We start from the raw sequence: 20,567 nt of genomic DNA, 5'->3' as shown, positions 1-20,567 counted from the left end.
CTGGCTGCACCAGCCCTCCCTCAGCAGTCCTGTGCTGCCCTGATCAGGGCAGGTAGCCCTGTGTGCCACTGGGGGACCTGGGGCACTTCTGCCCTCATGGACATCCCAGGGTCAGAGCCCTGCTGGGGACCAGAAGCTATGTCCTGGATCTGCACAACTCCTTCTGACCACCACTGTCCTCCCCCAGGCCAAGAGTGCAGCCCAAGGACAGGGACAGGTGGGAGCGAGTACTGTGCTGATGGGGTCCCCAGTCCAGCTGTTGAGATCAAGGGATGTGTAGCTGCCACAGGCAGAGCTGCTCAGGGAAAGAAGTTCTCCAGAAGTTGGATCAGTTGCAGGCAGCAACTGATCCAGTCTATATGCTGTCCTTTGGCCAACCCTACAAAGTATCAGTTCATTTACCACCATGCATTTCCCAGGACTAACTTGGAAAAATATGTTTTGTCCTGTGTTTCTGCTACAGGATCAATATTTTCAATGACACCAAAAAAGAAATGGCTCTTTAGAGAATTCTCGCTTGTGCCAAAATTGAACAATAGAAAATAATTAGAGCTACGGTCTTCCAAACGAAGTGAAAACACTCCAGTAAGAATGATGGCATTCAGAGACAATGAGTCTGAACATGGTCCAAAATAGAGCTTCATGGCACTGCTTAGGGAAGAAAAGTGGTTTCCTGAACAGTCCCAATAATCATAATAATTGGACATCAGCCAGCAATGTGCATTTGCAGCCTAGAGAGCCAGTAGTATCCTGGACTGTATCAAAAGAAGCGTGGTCAGCAGGTCAAGGGAGGTGACTCTCCCCTTCTACTCTACTCTTGTGAGACCCCATGTGGAGTACTGTGTCCAGCTTTGGGGTCCCTAGCACAAGAAAGACATGGACCTGTTGGAAAGAGTCCAGAGGAGGGCCACGAAAATGATCAGAGGGCTGGAGCACCTCTCCTATCAGGACAGGCTGCGAGAGTTAGGGTTGTTCCACCTAGAGAAGAGAAGGCTCTGGGGACACCTTATTGTGGCCTTCCAATACTTAAAGGGGGCTTATAAGAAAGATGGGGACAGGCTTTTTACCAAGGCTTACAGTGACAGGACAAGGGGTAACACTTTTAAACTAGAAGAGGGTTTAGATTGGATATAAGGATATTGGATAGATTGGATATAAGGAAGAAATTCTTTATTGTGAGGGTGGTGAGACATTGGAACAGGCTACGCAGAGAAGTTGTGGATGCCCCATCTGTGGAAATATTCAAGGCCAGGTTGGATGGGGCTTTAAGCAACCTAGTGTAGTTGAAGATGTCCGCAGAGGGGTTGGACTAGATGATCTTTAAAAGTCCCTTCCAACTCAAACCATTCTATGATTCTGTGACACTATGATTTCCATTGTTGCCTTAAAGTGCACACTCCAGCATTCAGCTCTTGAGCTTTTCAGCAGTGAGGTTATTCACAGCAAAAACAGAGTAATCAATAAATGATGGTGGTGATGGCATCTATGGGAGGTGCAGCCAGTAAATCAGAAATGAAGCCAAATACACACATTGATTTCTTTCACTGGGATGAAACCTTGCAATGTGGAAGTGTGCAGTTCTGCCTATGGAGAGAACAGATGCCAGTAAGCAGTACTCTCATTTTGATCCTGGAGACTGCAACAAGAGATCAGATCAGGTATCTTTCATGTTTCCACCACCAGTGGTCTACCACTGTTTCCTCAAGCAGACACCTCCACCCATGAGCTTTTCCAGTTCTCCTTCTACAACAAGTCCACCTGGTCAGCTCAAACCAGTTTTATCACTGGTTTAAATACCCTGGATCGTTTCTCACCAAAGCAAAGGCAGAGAGCTCACGTGCTCCGTTCTGCAGTAACTTCTGGCAGAAAAACAGTAATAGACAGTTACTGGGGTATTGGGGTGACCTCTCAGAAGTTTTCTAACCATTTGCAAAGAAATGAGCTTTAAGGTTGTTATAAATGGTAGGAAACTTTGCAGAGTGGGTACATCTCTATTCCTTCATTCTGGTCATACCGTTTGACCGGAGTCATACCCTTTTAATAACAGAGGTAAGTCTTGCATGTGGTACCTCTCATAGGTCATCTGATCTGGTTGGGGAAAACGGACTGGGTGCTTCTGTGCACAGAGGCTGTGCTGGAACCATACACGAGAGGAAGATGTGATAAAGAAATCTGAACCTCAACATGCTTCAAGTGTAGAAACATTTAGACTCGAGCTTCAGGCTTTTGTTTGGCAGTTGAATGAATTACAGACATCACGAATAGGTGTGCATTTCAAAGCCTGCTTTTCAAGCATCCTTTAGTAAAGTCTGGAATTCCTGAAGTATCTTTACAAACATGCATAGCGGTAATATTTTGTGGTTGTGAGTGGGTAGTTTTTTCAGGAAGTCTGATCTTCCTTTGGAAATAGTTCTGATCTTAACAGCCTGCCTTTGTCTCTAGACCTCTAATCACATTGCCTTGTCCAGCTGTTACAAAGAACTCTTCACAAACTTTGTTAGATGCAAGCCGTAGCTTCCACTGACAGTATGGAGCATGTTTTGGGAGACCACTGCAGGTGGTTTGCAGAAAGCCCAGCCAGGGCCAGGAAGCATCTGGCACAGGGGAGCGCTGAGCCCGGTCCCTGGGGCTGTCTCCACTGCCGTAGCTATGGGCTGGAGGGGTCCCTGTGTGCCTGACATTGGGCTCGGAGCAGGGGCTCACCTGCCACCTCTGCCCTCCTCCCCTGACTGCGCATACTAACCTGCACCGGGCTTAATGGCCACCGGATTGACCGCAGGTAACTCCAAGTTGGGTACCAGCTCGTATCCTTTCTCTTGCTGTTTTCCTTTGCCTTCGTGGTACCTGCTGTAGATGCCACGGCCGGCGGAGTATCCCCCCAGGTAGGAACCCCTGGGGCCCGGGGCTCTGTTGCCAGCTGCACCTCGCCCTCTGCCTCGTATGCTGCCTGCTTATGATAACAACATAGAAGAGGATGGTGAATAACGGAGAGCAATAGCCCCACCGGGAGCACGAATGGCCCCAGGCTGAGACCAGGAGGCACATACTTAGCAATATGGTTGCTGAAGTTGGTTTGATCAGAGCCTTAGTGACTTTGCTTATGAAAACAGAAGAGTTTGGCCTTAGGTTCACCCATTAAGACTACACAAGTTTTGCTCTTGATGGTTCTGACCATACATTAACTGCTTATTTATACTGATGCAACTCTCATGGCCAGTGTAATGGGTATAATGCACTCAGCAGAGAGAAAGGGGCTCCTCCCAAGGTGATTTCTACGCAGTAGGAACAACTTCTGCTTTCAGCTCTGCTCCACTGGAGACCCAGACCCTCAGCTGCCATGATGGGACCCTGCAGAGACGGCCCAAAGTGGTACCTGGCCTTTAACCAACTTTGTTCCACCATTGCATTTATTTTTACTAGTCTGGTTTGTTTTCTCTGCTATTTTATTAATGTGAATATACTCCATTTCCAAAAATACTGCCTTTATTATCTTAACAACTCCACGCCCGTTATAGCAGTACTTTGGACACTGCGGTATTAATGCGCTCTATGATGGACTAATTGAATATTGAATATTCCGACTGTCAGTTTGTAGTTCATTGCAAATACAAATCTGGAAATTGAGAAGAAGCTGAAATTCTTGATCAACTAGGGTGAAAAATATTTCTTGGTTTGCATGAGTGCTTTAGGAACATACTCATGCTAAACTGATTGTCATATGGAAATACACATTAAATTTCAGGAAACTATAATTCCTGTAAGTTCAGGATAATTGTAATTATAACACCAGTTATAGCTGCTAGGGGCTTTTTATGAATAACTGATTTTTGGTTAATTTTTAATTACCGTAACCAATAACTAATTAAGGTATACATAATAAAAGAATTATTTTGCACTAACGTGATTCCTTCTGCTTGCAGTTCTCAAATTACTTTATAAAGGACACAGCACTATTGTCATTTTAATGAGGAGGGCAAATGAAACCTGGAGAGCTCCCAGCTGAGGCTCTCCTTAACATCCCTCCCTTTGGATGGCCAGGTCACCGTACTCACACCTTCAGAAGAAGGCAAAGGAAGCACTCTGTCATGAGCTCTAATACTCAGGATCCAGCTCTTCCGAAGGAGGCATCAGCAGCTGGAGTCCTTGGGCTTGCTCAGACTTAGTACGGCATGCATAAGAACCCAATCCCTCTCTTCCCCATCCTCTGCTTGGTCCGTTAGCTCATTCTTAACCATATTTTTGATGCCTCCCTCATACTAGCCTGTACATTAGCAATTATGTATAGATAAATACACTCTGTATAGTCAAAAATTAAATGAGATCAAACAGAAATATGGCAATAATACTTATAAAAGTGCGTTTAAGAAAAAAATGCATAGCACCAGCTGTCCTTTGGCTCAGGCAGACCTTGGGTTGCACCAACCTGAGATCAAACCTGCCCATCACATCCCCTAATTGTGCTTACTAACCTTTCACAAAGTAATCTCTGTTGGGCCCGATCAAGGCATTGTATGGATATCCATAATATGCTAGTGCATACGGATCACAAGAGTAAACATAATTAGGTTGCTGAGTTACTTCGGGCGTTGCTGCGGCCCCTCCTTTTGCTGCTTTCTGGTAGCGAGTGTATTGCTCCTTGTCTACTGGCTTGGCCAAGGTAACCTCTAGGCACGAGCCTTCCAGTTCGACGCCATTAAGGTTGTTCATGGCATGAATGGCGTCTTCCCTGGTTGTAAAGTGCACAAAGGCGTAATCACGTATTTTTTTCACCCGTTCTACACAGCCAGGGTTAAACTGCCCAAAGACCTTTTTAATGGTGTCCTCTGTGGTCTCAATCATTAAATTCCTCACATAGAGGATTTTAACAGTCTCCATGACGTCTTCATCCACATCTATCTCTGGTTCCGCCCAGTCAACAGCAATTTGGTGTCCCCACAGCTGGATCCTTCCCGGCATGAGTTTCCTCCTGGCCATTGCCGCTGCTCGATGGCTCTCATACTCCACAAAGGCAAAGCCTCTGTTCTTCATCTTATCTGCGGCGCTGGCATACACAATGACATCCAGCACGCCTTCTGTCACCTTGGCGATCTCTTCCAGGATCTCCTCTCTCTTCTTCATCTTGGGAATACCTCCAATGAAGAGCCGGCAGTTATCCACACTGCAGCACACACCCAGCAGCCTGCCGGGACGGATTTCATAGTTATTCAGCTCCCTGACAGCACGCTTTGCCTCGTGCTTCTGTGTGTACATCACAAAGGCGTAGCCACGGTTCTTCCCATCAAAGTCCATCATCAAGCGCATTTCGTAGATGCGGCCGACTGACTCGAACACAGGGACGAGCTCATCTTCATATACGTCGCGGGGAATTTTGCCCACAAAGACTTCACAGCCACGAGGAGGGTGCAGGCCCTCCCAGCCAGGAGGAGGGCCACCATACTTGCGTTGCCCATTCTCCTGGATCATGCTGTACCCAGTGCGCTCCATGAGGGCCAGAAGAGCTGCCTCATTGGGCGCACCAGCAACACCTTCGGGGACTTTCGTGGTAGCCACGTTGGAAGAATCGTTGCTCATCCTTGCAGTGGAGTCCTCAGCGGTCATGGTGTCAAACTCATTCACGGCCTGATAAAGCCTGGGCAAAGAAGAAGGAGGACACTCATTAAAAGCCGTAAGCTACCACCAGAATTCCACCACTCTCTTTTGTCTTCCTGTAGTTCTGCAAGTTTGCTTTTCAAACTGGGACTAAGGCTGCAGAAAAGCATGAATGAGCCGCAACAGCCTTAACACTGAAACTGCAAGGGGAACACATCCTGGATGTAGGCACAGTCCATTTTTGAGGACGGCAGTTGAGGATCACTTGCCTGTACCACCCCGGCACCAAGACCTCCTGCCATAGGAGGCTGAAGTCATATGAACAGATGCCATCAGGCACCTCAAAACCTCAGGACCCTAGGGAGGCTTGTCTCCTCTTTGAAAGGGTAGGAAGGAGGTGACATAGGATTGGGAAAGGGAAGATACTGCCATGAAGCCAGTGGTTCCCACCTCCAGAGCCCTCTCCTCTCTCTCAGTCAATCCTCAGTTAGTCCATATACTCCTGAACAGCACAAGTGCCAGGTGCCATACTCCATGGTGAAAGATGGCATTTGAACACAGGCAGAGAGCGGGAAATGCAGACATACAGGAGGAGATGACCGTGCTAATGACCACAACTGCAAGACAGTGGGCTTCCTCTCTCAGCACAATTAAATAAGACACTTTGGGACTCTGAAAGTAGTTAATTCATTGACTTTTAAAGATGGAAAGGTCCATCTGACCATTTAATATGAGTGATTGTATATAACATGGACCATGGACCATTACATTTTATTGTTATTTGCACATTGAGTCCTATAACATTTGTCTGAGTAAACTGTATCTTCCAGAAGAACCTTGATTTTAAGGACTCAAAGAGCTGTAGACCCCACTACTTCCCTTTATGACTTGTTTGCTAATCACTCCCTCAGACAAGTAAGCATGCAGTATTTCTCATGAGAATTTGGCTCACTTTTGCTTCCAGCTAGTATTACTTGTTAAACCTTTCTCTGATAGATTAAGAGTCTTTCAAGACCTCTGCTTTTGCCTTATTTAAGTTTTGTCTTGTGTAATCAAGCCACAACTTTAATAAATCTTGCAGGCTGAAATCTTAAATTCCTTCACAATCAGTAATTTTTTCACCTAAAATAATTTTTGTGGCTCTTTGGACAGTTGTCTAAACTTTCAGCCTTTTCCACTCTTGCTATAGACAGGGATGAAGATCATCCCTCTTTCTTCTCCCTGTGTCTCTGTATTGCCAAGGCCCGTTTCTCCACACTTCACTAGCAAACTACATGGAGTGGAGGTTTTGTTTTGTCAATTCTAACCCCAACTCCTTTCCAGAAGCACCACTTGCTGAGGTTATGTCCCATGCAGCAGGCATGCCTTGTGTTTGTTACTCCTAAATAACACAACCTTGTGTTCAGCCCTATCCCAGCTGCCTTTTGAGTAGATCCCATCTACCTAGTGCTACACCATTGGCTCCCCATCATTGTTTTTTTTACAACTTCATCATCCTTTGCATCATCCACCAATTTATTTGCCATGATTTGCATTCATGACCAGTTCATTGATGGAACTCTCAAAAAAACACTGGCCACTGTAGGAAACTCTGCAAACCACCTCAAGAAATGCTCCCACTCTGGGTTTGACAGTCTTGTTTTCCAAAAAAAAAAAGGACAAAACTTCAGCCAGATCTATTTATTCTATGTAGTTGTGTTATTCAGTGGGACACAGGTTTCTCTCTGTCCTACAAGGACTCTGATAGATATCCTTCATTAGAACAATTTGGGCATTTTCAGTGCATTGGTTACCATGCAGGCAGGTCTTTCACTAATACAGAAGGCCTAACTCCACAGAAATAGGGGTGCAAAATTTAGTCACCTAAGCCTGATTTGTATGGTCCACAAAACCCATTTAAATCCTAGTAACCTTAGCACCTCAGATTTTTTTTCAGTAAAGCTCCTGAGCTGCCGAAAATTGTGCTGGTCTGCAACCAGAGATGCCTTTGCACCAGCCAGGACAAACACCACTGTGCCTGGTTCAGCTCCTAAACATGTTTGGGATTGAGAAACCGGACCTCTGAACCTCGGTCTGTGGCAGGGCCTGATCCTGCAGGTGTGTTTGGGCCGTGAGTGTTACACGTGGAGGCTTCTGAGCCATTTTCATTTAAAAATAGGCAGAGCAGAGAAGGAGACACAGAAGATGGAGGGCAGTAATAGTGATGCTCATGCCAAGGCAATACTTTTCCTTTAGAAAATATAATTTATTTGAAGTCAGATCTTTCATGGAAGTGCATCAGTTTTGACAGCTTCTGCTTTAAAATGTTGTTGATAAGCATGTTTCTCTCAGATTGAAATGTTCCCCCTTTTTAATGTGTCACAGTCAGACATTTCCATTTTGCTTCTGGGAATTATTTGACATAATTAAAAAAATTAAGGCAGAGAAAAACTCATTTTTCACTTGACAATTTATTCCTAAAAAATGTGACTTCACCTTCCCTGAATGAAAACAAAGCTTGTTAAACAAACACTTTACTGGGGAATAATCATTACCTTTACATGGGCCACCTGTTGACAAGTTAATTACTTATCACCCCAGGTTCAGGGAAGTTTAGAAATGAGTCATTACCATCAGTTTTAGGTCAACTTACAAAATAAAAGTCTCTGTATTCTGTTATCTCCAGGGCTTAGTCCCTGGAGCTATAGTCTACAAAGCTACAGATGGGCACTGAGACTATGGACACAGGAGAGATGGAGCAAAGCCTCCCCGCCCACCAGAAACCATCTGGTAATTCGGTGGCCACCCAGGAACTGATATGTTCTCCAGCACTTTGCATTGCACCAGCAGGATGATTTCTAGTGTTGGAAGTTGTGCTTGAAGCTGCTGGTAAGTGCTGATGAATACCTTTTTTGCAAACACTACCATACACCATTTGTGACAGTGAATAATTAAAAATTCTTTGTGAACCTAAAATGCATTTATCCCTATGTTGTTTACCGGGAATCAAGATTAATGATCAGCTGTTTTTGTTTTGTTTTTTTTTTCTCTGCAGTGTCATAGAGCTGGGTTTCATAAGTATATACTACCTAAGACAATTAATTATAGAGCCCATGTAGTCTTACTTGATGTAGCTAAATATACACTTAACATTCATTGTCACAAGACACAATCAACACCTTCACAAAGTTCTGATATAATCTACCTTGATGAGAAAAAATGCAAGTGTGTCTGGTCTGAGAGCTCTCTCCTCCTGCTATTATTACTTTAAAAAATGGGCTGCCATGCAGCCTAACCTTTTCATGTCAAAAAGCAATCACTATGAAGAAAATTGTTTTTAAAAATGCCTATTTTCAAAGTGTTCAACCCTACTTGTACATTTTTTCAGTCCACAGTAAACCGGACGTGAAATTTGGCTATCACGTCTTGTGGGTATACACAAGGCATGAGCTAATACTGTGAGTTTAATAAAGACAGACTGATTTCAGTACATCCACCAAGTGTGATTAATGCTACAGAAGAGGAAAAAAATTAAGCTATCTTAAAATGTAGTGTCTTGTGAAATAGAAGCACTTGATTTCTACTCTCTAAGAAGGACAACACCTGTGATCTCAATGGCAAAGATTCGTAAAAGAGAGAGAGATTACAATATTAATTGCTGATGAGAAAGGTTGTGCTCTGGAGACAACTAAGTTTTAAATGGCTAATTATCAAGACTGAAATAAGACTGGCTTCTTTTCTTCTCAGAAAAAGATAAAGCCTGCTTGATTGTTCAACGCCAGCTTAGATGGGTGCCAGGAGCCAGGCTTGTGAGCCCTTCAGTTCAGTGTCTCTGCTCCAAGGACTCTCCCTCATGCAAGTGAACTCTCAGATGTACACGTTTCACTGAAACCATTAAAATCTCACTTCCTCTTGCTTATGAAACTCTGTCCCTGCTGCCAGTCAGGCAGGTGTAAATAGTTCTTGCTTTAAACATTAATTACTTTCTTTTTAACCTATCTTTTTTTTTTTACATCGCAGCTCACAATATTAAATGGGAAACTCACAATGTTAAATGGGAATATTAAGCTCAGAATATTAAATGGGAAAACCCTATCCCTGGAAACATTCAAGGCCAGGTTGGATGGGGCTCTGAGCAACCTGATCTGGTTGGAGATGTCCCTGCTCCTTGCAGGGAGGTTGGACTAGAAGACCTTTAAAGGTCCTTTCCAACCCAAACTGTTCTATGATTCTGTGATTCTAATTTACTGTGTTGGCAGCGACTGACCTAAAGCATACTGTGAGCAGGCTGATTAACTGAGGCAGATATTCAATTAAACGGAAATACCACACCTTGATTAACAACAACACAGGGCCAAATGCTGAAGTCCCTTGTGCTAGGGCAAAGCCAGCTCAGGGCCATGGCGAGAAAGCGACGACCATAACCCATACAGCATCTTATCCCTGGGCTTGTGCAGCACTGGGCAGTGCCCTGTGAAGTCACGCAGCCACCTGCTCCTCTGTTGATCCCGGTGTGGTAAAACAGGCTTTTACAGGGACACAGCCAGTGTCCTTGTGGCAGCAACTGTGTGTTCACTCCACTCACGTGCTCCTATAAAATGCGGTTGCTTATGTTTGCGCTTAATTCATCCCTCCAGTTTTGTGTTACACAGATTTAGTGGCATCAGGTGTCCTTCTGCGGGTGACACAGCCGTTGGCAGTCACGCAGCATGGGGACAGGTGCCAGCAGCAGGAGGGCCCAAGGAGACCCACTGTGTCTGTGGTAATGGGAGGCAGGAGGAGACACCCATGCCCCACCCGCAGATCTGGGGCTGTACAAGCTCCGGCTGAGCTGACACGGTGTCACCGCACAGCTGCCTGCTTGCTCCAAGACTCTGTCACTGTTTTGCATTTTAAGCCACTGCTGCTACAGGAGGAAGGTCAGTTGCTTAAGTTTTAACTAAATACACCCTATTGACAGAGACAAATTACAGCTACTGGTTTAAATGTAACTTTCTTAGTTTTTTAGTTGAAATAATAAGGGCAAATGGTACTCCTGCTGCTGACGTTGAGCAGCAGCTCTGGAAGCACAACTGCCATTAAAGCTCTTTATTTTCAAAAGCTGACTCTTTTCTCACGGCAACTTCAGATACATAAAATGTATACAACAACAGCTTACTAAGAACAACTGTATAACTTTATCACAAACATCAGATATCCACAGAAATGCTCTTGCTGAAAACCCAGTTTGCCTGTTTACAGAGTTATCAGCTGAGCCACGGTGTGCCTGACTGCAGGACCTGAGGCCAGCCTGGCAGTCCTGCAGTCGCAGCCATGGCAGGGAGCTGGCCTGCGAGGCGCTCCTTCCCAAACTAATGGCGAAATAGAAAGTCTCACTTCGACAAACGTGCCTAATGTAGCTGCTGGCCCCACAAGTGCTCTGTGCCATCCCATGTGCTCCCTGGCACAAGGCTTTACCCTCTGTTTTCAATCACCTTAGAAGACAGACTGCTGGAATCAACAGCCTTGATTCCTCTCCACACACAGTCCGATCTTTGGTGAAAAATCCATGCAAAGACTTCACCTTACTCCAAATTAAGTTATATTTCAAGTGTCAAAGGTTAGTCCTTGGTGTGGTTTTCAACAGGAGCTGGACCAGAGCTAGTTTCCCTACCTGCTGTTGCTAATGAAATACAAAAGTCTGAAGTTTAATCTTGTGGTGAGTCACGGCAAGAGAGAGTGTAGCATTTAAGTATGGCTTTTTGGCTAGGGACCTTTTCCGAAAGTCTTTCATCAAGGAACGGGAAGGTCACTGGGGATGGATGAGGTCTTCAGACTTTTAACAAAAAAAGCAATACTTGAGGCCAAGAGGCCATAACAGTGCTGGCAGTGCGTCAGACACATTGCTTCAACTGCAGCTGAACTGGGTGAAGAAGTTGCCCCAGGCTAAGTTAAACGATTTGAAAAGGTGGATTTTCTTAATCTGGATCATTTTGGCAAAATCCTGTGGAGAAAGTGGTGAACTGCATCAGCAGACCTGAAGGGGCAGGAATGTCCACTGGCGAGAGACTTGATGAGTAAAGTACCTAAGGGGCAGGATAAGACTGGCTTACTAAAAGGCCACTAAATCCCCAGGCTAGCTGCTGAAATTCCCGCTTCTGCTAATGGTGACATTCAGCATTCTAACCACGGCCTATCATCAGGGGTCTGGACACTGATTTCAGTGGAAGAGTTCATATTTCAAGCTTAAACTTCACTTTTGTTCTGGTCAGTTAGTAACGTTCCCCTTGTACGGGGCAAGTTAGTGTTCTGGGCCTGAAAAGCAGTTTTCAGGGTGGAGCTACTGCAGAGAGGGTCCATGCATGATTCACAGTTGCTTAGATTTGTCCTAAGTGGCTAAGCATGTTAAAAATGGTTGGTTCCATTTAAAACACCCCAAAAACTGTTGGTTGCTTCTTTAGATCATATTCTCTTCAAAGAAGGAACATAAAGAAACAGAAAATTAAGGGTGATATTTCCAACAATACTCAGCATCTCCCCCTGACATCAGTTATAAGACTCTAATGGCTTCTGTAGGGATATATTTAAGACAGTGATGAGCACTACTGAAAATCCTGCCTTAAAAGTCTTGCAGGGACTGGTTATGTCCTCCAGGCACCAATCAAAAGCAATGTATTTGGCTTTACAAACTGTAGCAAAATGACTATAAATCTGTTCTTTTACTTCTTGCTCCTTTTTAGGAGGAAAACACCTGAAATTATTCTGTAATTTAACATCCTGGAATTTCCCAGCTTAAAACTTGAGTGCTAATCAGATAGTCAAACACTGAATTTGTACAGGCAACAATTGGCTACAACTTCAGACTAGATTTGAAGGTTAAACTTCTTATTTTTATCACTATCATTAAGAACAATAACAATCACAGATCTAATTCTCTTAGCCATATTATACCAGTTCCCTTAACCATATTAATCTTACCTCACAGCAATTTTATATGCAATTTAAAAATTTGAGCTGAAATTATGATTCTCCTACAAAATAAAGCCACCTTGTATTGTGCAAACTTCCTGCCTATTCTGTTATCAACCCTCTGTGCATCCTTCTAAGGCATATTTAATTTGGAGTGTGATCCTGCAAAGGCTGTCAAAGGTTCCACTTGTGTTATCCATAACACATAATATCAGTGCCCAGGAGTGAACACTCCCAGGATGGACGCCCCTCAACGACCTGACCTCCTGGCCTAGAAACTGCAAAAATAGTATTCAATAAGATATCAATGATGTTATCTCAAATAATAAAGTGAGAAAACTTTCCTGAGCCTGGCATTCTACTTCTTGCTATTGCTTTTTGGTGATCACAAGTGAAAATTCAGTTCATGCATATATGGTTTTTCCATGGCGTGAATGAAGTGATGTTGATGAAAAAGTTATTGATGTGCCAAAACACCACCAACACCTAGAGCATCCTACCAACATGGTTGTTATTTTCCCTGCTTCTGCAATGTGAATTCTGTCAATGCTATCTGTGTTTCTTGAGTATTTTTATGCTACTGCACTGCCAAACCAGCCATCTCAGATTACACCACTTCTGAAAAAAGTCTGGGTAAGCAAAATCCAGTCTCCTCCCATATTTTATAAAGCACTTTGCTGCAAGTCATTCAGAACTTTGTCCCAACAACTTGTGTAACCCATGTGTTGTACCATTTGCCCCAGCTCCATCTTTTACCCAACTCAAAATAATTCTACAACTCTCAGCCATTTCAATCGGACCGGTTGCTGGCTGAGGCCGAAGTTATATCCTGCAAGATACTGAAGCCACATGTTGAGGAAAGCTGAGAAGATGAGAGGTGGGTTGTGTAATCATTCTTATTGGCTTTCCAAACCAGCAAACAACACAAACATTCCCTTCTCCCCATATTCCCATATTTCAATCTAGTCAACAAAGTCTATTATTACCACGGTCAGACAGGAAAATGTGTGACACATAAATAAAGTGCAATGTAGTCATTCAGTATGTAGCAAGTCTTTCCTATTCTGGATGTGCTGTACTTGATAGGAAACTTTTTGTGGCATTTGTTTACCATGAATGCAATTAAACAGTGTTCTCTGCAGAGATGCTGGTGCAGAGAAGTGTGTTCTCCTGATTAACCGTCTGCTTTAAAAAGCATTCTTTCTAGGAGAGGATGGAGTGTTTCATTCAGTGTGGTCTAAGAGCTCACAAGGTTTTGCCGTAAGAAAGACAGGAAAAACGATCTTCTGCAACTGCAGAGTAAAGACACAATTGGACTCATCAGTTAATTATTACACAGGAAAGTCTAGACATTCGCCTATTTCACTTCTTGCCTCTTCGAAGAAAAATCTTATGTATGAACACAGTGATTTAATTTGATCATTGAAAACATCTATGAAAGGCACTACTGAACACTGTGGAGTAGGGATACGCATGCACATGCTTGTGATTTTTCTATGTTATTATAATGCAGAACACTCTGTCTATGTAAACACTACAGTAATATGTTCCACTCTACAGTGCAACCAAGAGTATCTAAAAAAGTTCATAAACTACAGTTCCCTTTTTCAGCCTTTCTGATCTAACTATTTCAGCTAACTGTTCTGGAGATCCCAGAGCAAAACATCCTGCCTGTTCATGCAAAGTCTACTCACTTAGTCAATTTTATAACAATAAAAATAGCTTCAGACTTTTCAGTTCACCCTACTCTTATGCATTATTTTTATTGCAACACTCTCAGTTTTGTGTTCACCATACGAACCCCGCAACAACGGAGGGCCCAACTTGCAACCCTGCCTTCAGCACGAGGCAGAGATTTCAGGGAAAGCTGAAAGCTGCCCAACATGTTCCCTCCCCCTCAGGTCACAGAAATTAAAATCACCAGAAAGCAAACCACAGTTGGGATGTGAATGTTTGCTGCTGAAAGTACATTAAACTCAAAGCATTTGGCTTAGTCAGTGGCTGGGTGTTGGATTTTTTTTTCCCCTTTGTGCACTGACATTTGACCCCTTTTATAATATGCACCTTGCACCACTGAAACCCAGTTAGTTATTTATTAAACTCAGGTACCAATGGCTGACTTGTACATATCACGCTTTTAACTACCTCATGTTGCCTGTGCGTGGAGGAGACGGGGATGAAATGCAATCGTCTTTGCTGTGAAATTCTGTCATATCGGCAGAAAGGAGCTGCAAAGTGCAGCAGTTTTTACTTGACCTCTGATCTAAGAAGTTTGTACAAACCTTTGAACCCTGGATTGAAATTGAGAAATAAGGTTTACAAGTACAAGGAAGAGATTTCCAGCACTTGTTACCTGTGCCCAGGGTTAATATTATAAATTGAAAAAAAATGTTTAACCAAGGCAGAGACTCTCTCAGGAGGCACCATTCCTGTGCTGGGTTAATTCAAGACAATTTAGGTCTACTGAACTTACAGCTTGGTTAGAAATACCTAGGGTTTGGAAATGAAATTTCTGTGCTTTTCGGAAAAGGAGTGCAATTTGAGACAGATGTAATTTGAAATTCACCTTTTGCTGACCTTAACCGGGATTTTTTTTTTAATTAAAAGCTGAAGAAAGAAGACAAGCATGATTTGATTCAATATCATTTCTTCAGCAAAGAGTGGAGCTGAAATGCAGAATTGAATAGAAATTATTAAAAAGAATAGCAAAATGACTCCTGCTTTGTTAACTTTATTTATTTTTATCCAACACATTAACTAATCTTGGTTATACAGTGCAGGGCTGTATGAGAAACCCATGGAAAAATAATCAAATCGGCAACATTACAACAAGCTCTTGATAGACACTCATATTGCCTTGTCTTGAGCAAAAAGGACAAGTTTTGCAGTTCTGTTAGATTAGCTGTGTTCATTTAATCAAAAAGCTCTCTCAACTTTTTCAGACACTGGCAAGGTCTTTGGTGCAACATCATCAGCTAACACCACCATGCGCCACTCTGGTCTGTGTTGGGTGTGAAGGCCTTCAGAGATCAGCTGTGATAATACGATTGAAAAAGATGCCCTTTCTGCAACCCAACCTGTCATGCCATGGAGCACTGCAAGGGATGGCAGTAACGTTTTGTGGTCATACACTCTGAGCTCTGGTTGTCATCCATGGCAAGCTTGGGTGTGCAAAGGGTGAAGGAGAACTTTACGCACACATTTCGAAGCACAGATTCAATCTCAGCTAGCTCAGGATGGGACACCATTATACACAACTGCTGCATCTGGTCCACATGTGAATGGACAATTTTATAATTGGTTTTATTTGAACTTTACCTACAACATTTCCTTTTTTTTTTTTTAAGGTTTTAGATTCAACTGCTTTTTTTTCCAGATTTAAGTTCAAACTTCACTATTGTTATCAGCACTGACCCCAATAAAGAAATAAATGAATATATAAATAAATAAGAGTGAACAGATTAATGTCACATGTCCTATGTCATATACAAGCCTTAAAGGTTTCACATGCTGCTCAAGTAGGATATGAATAAAATAATATCAGAACTTGATTAAGAAAATACTATCAAATTTTCAGTGTGCAGAATGAGTTATATAGATTAATTTGTATTAATAATACTTGCATATATACCCTGCTTGCTCAACCTTCCTAGCCACCTTCAAGCTACAAGCCCCAAATCCTGTACCTGTAGTTGATAATCCACATTTAAAGCTTGATTTTTATGTCATTCTCTTGAAAAAGCAGAACAAAATACCAGGCAGCATAAACAAACAACGGCAGAGACGGATCAATTGAAAACACAATGTCAGGCGGTTGTAAATGGCTACCTTTCGTTTCATTAATTTAAGATAGCATAAAAAATACCTCTGAGACCTGATTTTATTTATTTTCCTCTCTCTAAAATATCAATCATTTAGTTTTCACTGTTCTGACATTTGCTTTGCTATTTGGTACACAAATTCTTTTAGGTATTCACATTTTGAGCTCATAGTTCAAGCTTCGAAGGAGTTGCTGCCTTCTCAAACAACTCTTTAGGACCCTCTAAAGGAAGGCAAAACCCAAACTCAATACCTTGACAATGACATACTTTCAGTCTCAACTTCCTGATAAATGAAAACCAGATAAAAAGCCCTACAGAGCAAACAAGATTTCCCTTACCTCTCTGGTCCCGCGATCGAAGTGCGACAGGTTAAGAGGACTTGCGCCTTTGCCCGAGCAACCTTTCTTCCTAATGGCAAGAGCTGTGTAACCTGGTTATACAGTTTATGCATCTCTTTATTGGCCAGCGAGCGTTAGCCATTTAAATTCCTTGGGAGTCATTTGTTAAGGGCTCTTAGGCTGAGGCTAAGTGGGTGGGACGGAGGGAGAGGGGATGGTAGCGCGGCCAGACGCAGAGAGCTCTCCAAAGCGGTTTGAAGATTAATAGAAAACCATCTGCAACGAAGGGATCTTTGGAGGGAGCACTGGGTCCAACATTCAGGGAAGCACAGGAAAGAGAAACTGTGACATTTTTGCAAGGAGGAGGAATTTGAAGAGAAAGATTTCATTCAAAATTCAAAACTTGGAAAAAAGGGAGTGAAACATGTACAAACAACTCCTTCCTAGCACAAGGCGTTGTGCAAATAGCTTGAGTTACTCACAACAGATAAGATAAGAAAAGGGCATATTTTGCTTGACGGTATGAGGTTTTCTCAGTGAATTTTTTTTTTTCTTTATGTGTGTCTGGCAAAATTATTTCAGGCTGTGCTGAATCAATTTACCTTTGGTTGTAAGAAAAAAAAAAATGGTCTGTGGCTCCTGGAGCGAGAGGTGGGTTTACTGATGTTGGCAGCCAGGATGGTAGGAATAACCCAGCCTGTGCTGTGTACCCGGCGTGCACCCTTTCAGTGGCAACACGGAAACTCGAATGTGTTTGCTTGAAGGAAAAAAAAAAAGAGCCTGGTGCAGGAGTAAAAGCACAGGGGTGGTAAAATATGATTCATGACAGCAGAAATGGTCTGTACATAACAACGGAGCATTAGGTCCCAGGAGCACTTAGGCAAAGCAAACAACACACCTTCTCGAGCAGCCAAGAGGAGGAACTGCGCCGAAACACTCTTCAGATGATGGATTTGGCCGGTCGGCAAAGCAGTGTGCACAACCAGCCGGCGGGAGAAGAGGGAGCAGGGCATGCTGTGGGAGACGACTAATTTCTGGGAAAGGACACTGCCTGGAGAAGGTGAAAAGCAAACAGCATATTGCAGAAGGAAAACAACTACAGCTTTCCATCCTTTCCCAGTTTTTTTTTCTACTAGCATAGCCATTCCTTTCTTCTTTCTCTATTTTTCCAAAAAGTAAAGCTTGGTCTAAATCTCCAGCCAAGCAGTGCACAAGAAGTAACCTTGGGCATCCTGGTGTGGAAGAAGTGTCTTAACCTCTCAATGCCAAACTGTGCACAGGGCCGGATTCTGCAGAGGAAGCACTGTCAGTTTGTATCCGATGCTCCTACATAATGATTTATTCTTGCCCTCTGAGTGGTTTAACCTGTGCACCTAAAACTTAGTGATGTTCTTGTACTGCAGAGTCCAAGCCTGATCAATAGAGAAGAGGAGTAGGGGAATCAATGGGTGTAGAGATAAGAGCTCTAAAATAAGAAGGCTCCAAGTTAAAGAGTGAAATGTGAAGGATGGCAAGGACAAGCAAAAGAAGCATTTTTGTGGTGATTTCTGAAAGTGAACAGGAAGGAGAGCTGTTCTACGTATACCGCAAACCCAAAGGGTGATTGCAATCACTCTGTTCTGGCTTTTTAGACTTGTTTATCCACAGTCCTGTGGCTGTGGTGTGTTAGGCACTGTACAAACACACCTGCAGCCCAGATCGGGGTCCCAAAATGCCTGCAGCCCCAGTCTACAAGGCTTTCATCTTCAGAATGCCTCTCTGCAAACGTTAACTTGTTAGCTGCAAGAGCTGCAGAGAAGCAGGTACTGCTCTGCTGGCAGGGAAGCTGCAGCGTGGAAATTAAGTGGCTTGCGCAAGACTGTGGAAGAAATCAGTCTCAAATAAAATCTAGGAGATTCTGCCAAAATCACATCCATGCCTCAGTCTCACTGATCTATAAAGTGAAGTGAGTATAAAATATCTAGTTGGTATAAGTTTGCAAAACTCCCCTCCACCAGATTATTATTTTTTAAATAAGTATCCTCTTTACTTTGCATTTTTTTGGTTGGAAAACAAACTGAACATTTAACCATAAGCATTCTAAAGTGAATCCTATCAGCTACAATTGTGCATGTACTTGACTGCACAGCGAAGACTGTTCTGGTGTAAGCGGCATGAAAAAGCACCAATGCTGGTGAGCCAATGGGCTCGTTTTTAGAAGGCTCTTCAATATACCGTGTCAACTAGGATCGTGTAGGGAGGCCGCTCAAATCCTTCACTTTCATTTTGTAGTTTCACTTTTAGCTCCAGCTCGATATAAACCTCCAAGTTATGCCCCCGTTATTGTTTAAAGCAATGCACATCAGCAGATCAAGCTGCTGCAGGGTGTTCTCAGGATCCCCAATGGCAGAATTTGAAAAGATATTAGTTTGTCCTGCAGGCTGTGCTTTTATAGGGAATGCAAGAAAGTTGGGCAGAATGCTGCATGTCCCCCGGCTTTTCCTAGCGTTACGCACCTACTTCACTTCAATTTCAAGCACACTGTGTTCATAACAATCACATGATTTTTTATACACCCTTTATGATGACTCTGGCATCATAAGAAGGACACACCTAAGGCAAAGTGGAAAAGTGTTAAGGGCAGAGCCATTCAGGCAGCAGGGAGGATGGATTTTGTGCACGCACAGATGCTTCTCTCCTCATACAGCATCCATTGCGCTGGTGTAAGGATATAAATACACCTTCTCTCCTAGTGTTCAACTTGACTACAATGATGAAGTGTCACTACAATACTACCATAAATATGCAGTTGTTTCCTCTTTTTGATGATTGACAACTAAGCAGGGGTCAAATCCTAAGAAATGTGAAAGGGAACAGTGCAGAGAAGAATCCATCCAGATGAGTCCATACCTGTGTTTCCCATAGACCTTTAATTTCCTTTTATTCTTTCCTGTAGTGGGATTACACATAAAAGGCTTTTCCTAAATAATTGTTCTTTTGAATACGGTGATAGAAAAGGCTGGAAATTTGAAGAAAAATGCGAGATTAGCTAGCATATGCTAATGCCTGTCAGATGGGGACCTTCTACCTGATGCAGAAAAAGCTTCCGAGGAGACAGTGTGCTTCCCCTTGTCTCTCATCTACAGGCAGACACATGATCTGGCCTCTGCTCATTGGGTGCCCTGACCTCCTTGATGTGAGGACCAGCACTTATAAAGCATTGGATCTGCTTTCTGAGATTTTTAGAAAGATCGAAATGCTTTGGGAGATCCAGAGGCTGATCACAGGCTCATCATTTTAGTGGAGCAGTGTCATTATCTGGATGAGGGTGAATATTTTTTATGATCATGGCAGGAAATATACTGTCAGGAGAAATTTCAGAGTGGCAGCTCAGCATCGTGTGACAGTGCAGACACCTGAGCAAGTGAAAGGAGAAAGGAGAGTAAGGAGTGAGTGGTGGGTTGGCTTTTATGGTTATATTTGGTCTCCAAAAACTACTGAGAGACTGTAGTGGAATGAGAAGGGAATGTGCCAAGTAAAATATTTCACCGAAAGGACACATGAATTTAAAAGTGACCTGCAAGGTCTCCAGTCTCAATCTCAGAAAGTCTTTACAGTTTATCAGTACATTCACACCTAAGCCCATCCTCAGCCACAATACAGCCACAAAAATTAGGATCTCATAATGTAACAGACAGCCTTTTATTTCCTTTTCTTTCTTTTTCTTCTCTTTTTAACAAAACCACTTTGTGTTTGGTGGAACAGGTTCCCACATGTTTGTAGAACCATTTTATTGCCTATTTGAATGTTTAAAGGGACAACACCACTTTATATAAATTAATAACATGTTATTTTACACCTGTTCTTACACAACGTGAGTTAATAAAGCACAATTTGTCATTTCCTGACTTTC

At 43.0% G+C, this 20,567-nt stretch overlaps 1 protein-coding gene across 3 annotated transcripts in view; it reads right to left on the bottom strand.

The window, feature by feature from the left end:
• The window catches only part of RBM47 (RNA binding motif protein 47), a 78,993-nt gene that overhangs the window by 3,534 nt on the left and 54,892 nt on the right, over positions 1-20,567 (bottom strand). The window contains exons 1-3 of one of the 3 annotated variants that reach the window (XM_086747538.1): positions 16,676-16,738; positions 4,470-5,629; positions 2,744-2,950 (exon numbers count right to left, since the gene is read on the bottom strand). In XM_086747538.1, coding sequence (XP_086603664.1) covers positions 2,744-2,950; positions 4,470-5,598 — 1,336 coding nt within the window. In that variant the 5' untranslated portion in view covers positions 5,599-5,629; positions 16,676-16,738. Of the gene's footprint in view, positions 1-2,743; positions 2,951-4,469; positions 5,630-16,675; positions 16,739-20,567 lie in introns of those variants that run through there. The other 2 variants (XM_086747536.1, XM_086747537.1) reach the window with 2 other exon arrangements.

The sequence above is a fragment of the Chlamydotis macqueenii genome, chromosome 4 (genome assembly GCF_036417535.1).
Source record: "Chlamydotis macqueenii isolate bChlMac1 chromosome 4, bChlMac1.mat, whole genome shotgun sequence".
Classification (NCBI taxonomy): Eukaryota; Metazoa; Chordata; class Aves; order Otidiformes; family Otididae; genus Chlamydotis; species Chlamydotis macqueenii.
This window is presented reverse-complemented; position numbering and strand designations above follow the sequence as displayed.